At 40.5% G+C, this 4,973-nt stretch overlaps 1 protein-coding gene across 2 annotated transcripts in view; it reads right to left on the bottom strand.

Annotated features, from left to right (window-relative positions):
- The window catches only part of LOC105545444 (archaemetzincin-2), a 12,399-nt gene that overhangs the window by 4,076 nt on the left and 3,350 nt on the right, over positions 1–4,973 (bottom strand). Inside the window, exons 2-4 of one of the 2 annotated variants that reach the window (XM_011991821.1) lie at positions 3,622–3,904; positions 3,125–3,298; positions 2,905–3,033 (exon numbers count right to left, since the gene is read on the bottom strand). In XM_011991821.1, the coding sequence (XP_011847211.1) occupies positions 2,905–3,033; positions 3,125–3,298; positions 3,622–3,904 (586 nt within the window). Of the gene's footprint in view, positions 1–2,904; positions 3,034–3,124; positions 3,299–3,621; positions 4,264–4,973 lie in introns of those variants that run through there. The other variant, XM_011999037.1, reaches the window with a different exon arrangement.

The raw sequence follows: 4,973 nt of genomic DNA, 5'->3' as shown, positions 1-4,973 counted from the left end.
AGGCAGTCATGATTTCACTCTTTAAGGACACACTAAACAGATCTGTTACACGTGTGTCTGGAGGGGTTGCTGGCCTTCCCTCACGCAGCACTGACTGAAGACAACTGCCCTGATGTCTTGAAGACCATGCTTTAAACCACGGCTTTAGACAGAATAACCCCTTCCCCTGCCCCACCCCCACCCCCTTTTTAAAGAACAGCCCAACTCTATTATGTCACTAGTGTCTGGTGACCAGAATAAATACCCTTGTAACTGATTTCCTGTGTTACATTTAGAGTTATATCAACCATCTCTGCAAGCACAGAGAACACGGTTTGCTACATAACTCACTCTACAGGGTACTGCTTCATAATTCGACTTGTTTACATGATCACTTTTATTTATGTCTCTCATTCAGTTTTTATTTTAAAGTACTACTTTTTTTTTTTTTTTTTTTTGAGACAGTCTTGCTCTGTAGCCCAGGCTGGAGTGCAGAGGCGCAATCTCAGTTCACTGCAAGCTCCACCTCCAGGGTTCACACCATTCTCCTGCCTCAGCCTCCTGAGTAGGGGGGACTACAGGCATCCACCACCACGCCCAGCTAATTTTTTTTTTGTATTTTTAGTAAAGACGGGGTTTCACCGTGGTCTCAATCTCCCGACCTTGTGATCTGCCCGCCTCGGCCTCCCAAAGTGCTGGGATTACAGGCGTGAGCCACCACGTCTGGCCAAGTAATACATTTTTAAAGAAAATAAACTCATAGATTTGTCCAATCTAATTTGATTCAAAAACAACTTATTCGCCTCCCTTTACCCAGAAAGTGTAGACTGGTATTAGAAAATTAGGGAAAAAAGCATTCTGGAAGTTAAGAAAACACTAAATCTATTCATGTATCACAAGTAACCCCCTCTGGCCAATCAAGTGTGAGCATATCTCACTACAGTAATACTTTCAGCAAGGACACTTCTTTCTTCCAATAATCCTACAAACAGAAGATTATTTTCTTTTATAGTCAATGCGTCCCAATTTAAAAATATGAATCTTTGTAAACTTGGAGAAAACAAGACCACTGTGTTAAGATACTGTCACTGTCTAATCCTGCTACTTTCCTATGTCAATCTTTCATGTCATGTAATATTTAAGAAACTTACAAAAAAAAAAGAATTAAAGTAAAAACCGTTTGGGGAAATGCTTCCTGACCTCCTCAAATATGTAAGATAAATCAGCTAGCAATATCTAGATAAACGAACATGTGGTTTTAAAATTTTTTTTTAGCTGGGTGTGGTGACTCACACCTGTAATCAAACCACTTTGGGAGGCTGAGGCAGGAGGATCGCTTCAGCCCAGGAGTTCGAGATGAGCTTAGCAACACAGGGAGATCCCATCTCGACAAAAAAAAAAAAAAAAAAAAAAAAAAACAGCCGGGTGTGGTGGTCCTGTGGTACCAGCTACTCGGGTGGCTGAGGCAGGAGGATCCCTTCAGCCTAGGAGGTTGAGATTGCAGTGAGCCATGATTACACCACTGCACTCCAGCCCGGGTGACAGAGGGAGCCCCTGTCTCAAAAGAAAAATAAAAGGCAGATAAAATTATTTTTCAATGTTTCCATCTCTATCAGGTTAATAATAAAAGAGAAAACATATGATAAAAAGCTACCGCACACCACCAAAGTCAGTAACAGAGTAGTGACCCATGTCTCCAAGAGTGCATGTTGGTAGGGCCATGGGGGGCTACAAGAAACCTCACATAAATGGAGAATAAAGAATAAAGGAATAGGTGGGAAGAGATTCCATAACCCTACAGCCCCCAACTCTAGTAGAAACATTTGTACCAAAAAGTTTACCACCCCCCACAAATCCTAAGGCTAATGTAACATCCAGACAGACCATAAACTCTACGGATATTCCCTGTACATACTCCCCATCCCCAGAACACTAATGAACCACTCCCCTTGGGGGGCCTTTTCCCTTTCAAGTCTGTCTTGGATTCTTGGGGGTGAAGTTAGAGAGGTAAGAGCAAAAATGAAGGGGAGGGGAGAAGGTAAGTAGGAAGATGACAAAAAAAAAAAAAGTTAAAAATATAACCGGTTTCCAGAACCTTTCCCATCCCCAATATTACCATGCAGAGTTCCTAATGAGTCAAGGTTTATTACATATCTCAAATCAAAGATGGAAGTTTTGACTTTTTAAATTAAAAAACAAACATCGTAGGATGAGAAAGAAGTATACACTTACTCTATAGCTCTTCTATCTGTGCAAGATGATTATGAAAAGAACTGAAAAACAATTAGCAAGACTTTCACATCCATTAATAATAGCTCAAACTGTAAATGGTTTAATTCACCTTGCTACTGAATTACTGACATTTACTAGCTGTTATGCTGAATGCCTATATATATGACAGGCCTATATATACTTTTTTTTTTTTTTTGAGACAGGGTCTCACTTTATTGCCCAGGCTGGAGTATACTGGTGTGATCATGGCTCACTGCAGCCTCAACCTCCTGGACTCAAGCAATCCTCTCACCTCAGCCTCCTGAGTAGCTAGGACTACAGGTATATGGCACCAAACCCAGCTAATTTAGTTTTTTTAATTTTTATTTTTTTGTAGACATGTGGTCTATGTTGTTCAGGTTTATACACACTTTTTATGTATAGGCACTTTTATGTAAATTATCTCCAAATCACTCCATGATGTGGATATTGTTACCTTTAAGGTCATGTACATAGTGAACGGCCAACTGAAACCCAGATTATCAGAATCTACCAACAGCACGCTTCCCATTATGGCATAATGTCTCAACTGAAAATACTATACAGTTTTAAATATCAAAACAATTCTTGGTTGGAATTTTTTTCCCTCTTTTAACATCTTCAAATATTCTCAAGTTGAAGAAGCTTCTAACAACAACGCCAAAAAAGGAATACCATCTGTCAGAGAGGCCTGTCCAAAGACAAAATTCCACGAGTCTCTTGGGTAAAGATCAATCATTGTTATGCCCACAATACAGAAGGCATCTTCAGGTTTCTTCTTTTTCAAGAACTTCAGGATGTCCCCTATTTAAAAAGAAATACATAAATGTATGAGTGTATATTATATACATATGCTTCCTTTACTCGGTTTAAATTGCAAAGTTGTGCAATTCACCTGCATGAATTTGTAGGTTTTGTGTGTTCTCATTGACTCTAAAGGAACACCTTGTTGCAGAAACAGGAACTGGTTCTAGGAGTTTTACTCTCAAGCCATAGAAATATGCTTTACAGTAGCCCGTGAGCCATTTAATATATTCTTCACTGATAATTCTGGTGTTTCCTAGAGAGCCTATAATATGGAAGAACATTTAAAAACAGACTTTAAGATGATTATTCAGTGTTTACCCAGTCTATGAGTAAGAGGATTCAAATTAGAAACAAAACCAACTTTAAATTTTCAATACACCTTTATCATTCATTGGTGTTGCTATGAATTAAAAACAAATAAAATGTTATCTTTTAAGTCAGTTTGGCTACAAAACTTGTACCATTGCAATGATATCAAAAATGATCCTAAAACGGCCCATCTGAATCAGACCAATAGCCCGGACTATTCCTGACAACAGCGCCATCGCAAAACCGAACCAAAACCAGCACATTACCAGTATTTACCAATGGACTGTATATAAATGCTGCGTTTGTCTGGAGAGGGTGTCTTTCTGTAAGGATCACTGAAGAACTGTTCAAAGTCTTGGGGGGCCTCAGGGTGGGAGGTGATCCAATCTGATGGAGAATGCAAGGTAATGGGTCCAAAGAGATCACTGGCTGGCTGGAAGGCTTCATTCATTAAACGCTGTTCCCCAGCATCTAATTTCTCATACTGTGACACAAGCACTGGGTTCTTTGAGATGAGAGCTGTTTTTAGGGTCTGTTCAGAGTGTCGTATTATTTGCATCTAACAAAAAAACACAAGTAGTCAAATATAAAAATGCATATCCATATTGGGGACTTTACCTATCCTCCATATACAGCTCTGATTTCTCCCTAGAGTGAAATGACTGACTGATAATGCTTTAGAGTGGTCACATTTAAGAGTGGTTTCCTCATGTCCAATCAATTTCTTGGGGAGCTAAGAAATTAAAAAGACAATCATGAAATCCATTCCTCTATCTCATAAGGAACCTGCTCCCATTACAAAAACTAGTGGTGGCCAGGTGTGGTGGCTCATGCCTGTAACTTCAGCACTTTGGGATAGGAGGATTGCTTGAGGCCAGGAGTTTGAGAACAGCTCGGGTAACATAGTAAGACCCTATCTCTACAAAAAGTTTAAAAATTCCCTGGGCATAGTGGTGCACACCTGTGGTCCTAACTACCAGGGAGGCTGAGGTGGCAGTGAGCCATGATTGTGCCACTGCACTCCAGCCTGGGCAAGAGCCCAAAACAAACAAACAAAAAAACCTCATGGTGACCATAGGAGCAGGACCTCACACCCTATTTCCTTCTTTTGGGGAATAATAATATTGGCCTGGCATGGTGGCTCACGCTTATAATCCCAGCACTCTGAGAGGCCAAGGCAGAAGGACTGCTTGAGCCTAGGAGTCTGAAATCAGCCTGGACATCATGGCAAAACCCCACATCTACAAAAAAACTAGCCGGGCGTGGTGGTGTGCACTTGTAGTCCCAGCTACTTGCGAGGTAAGGTGGGAGGATCATCTGAGCCCAGGAGGTTGAGGCTGCAGTGAGCCGTGATTGTGCCACTGCACTCCAGCCTGGGCAATAGAGACTCAAAAAATAATATTATGAATTAACTCATTAGTGCCACATGAAAAATACTCACCGTTTCTAATGTGACTCAAAGATCTTCAACATCAAATAAAAACAAAACTAATGTAAGCCCTATCAATTCTGCAATTTAACTGTAGGCTGAGAAACTACAGCTTAGCCACTGAAGTTTACGGCCTCAAAGTCACATCACATTAGGGAAGACATCAGATGACTAATCAAAAGCCAGACTCACAATGACA

This window comes from Mandrillus leucophaeus, unplaced genomic scaffold (assembly GCF_000951045.1).
Source record: "Mandrillus leucophaeus isolate KB7577 unplaced genomic scaffold, Mleu.le_1.0 Scaffold1, whole genome shotgun sequence".
NCBI lineage: Eukaryota > Metazoa > Chordata > Mammalia > Primates > Cercopithecidae > Mandrillus > Mandrillus leucophaeus.
The sequence above is the reverse complement of the archived record's forward strand: the minus strand, read 5'-3'. Positions and strand labels throughout refer to the sequence as shown.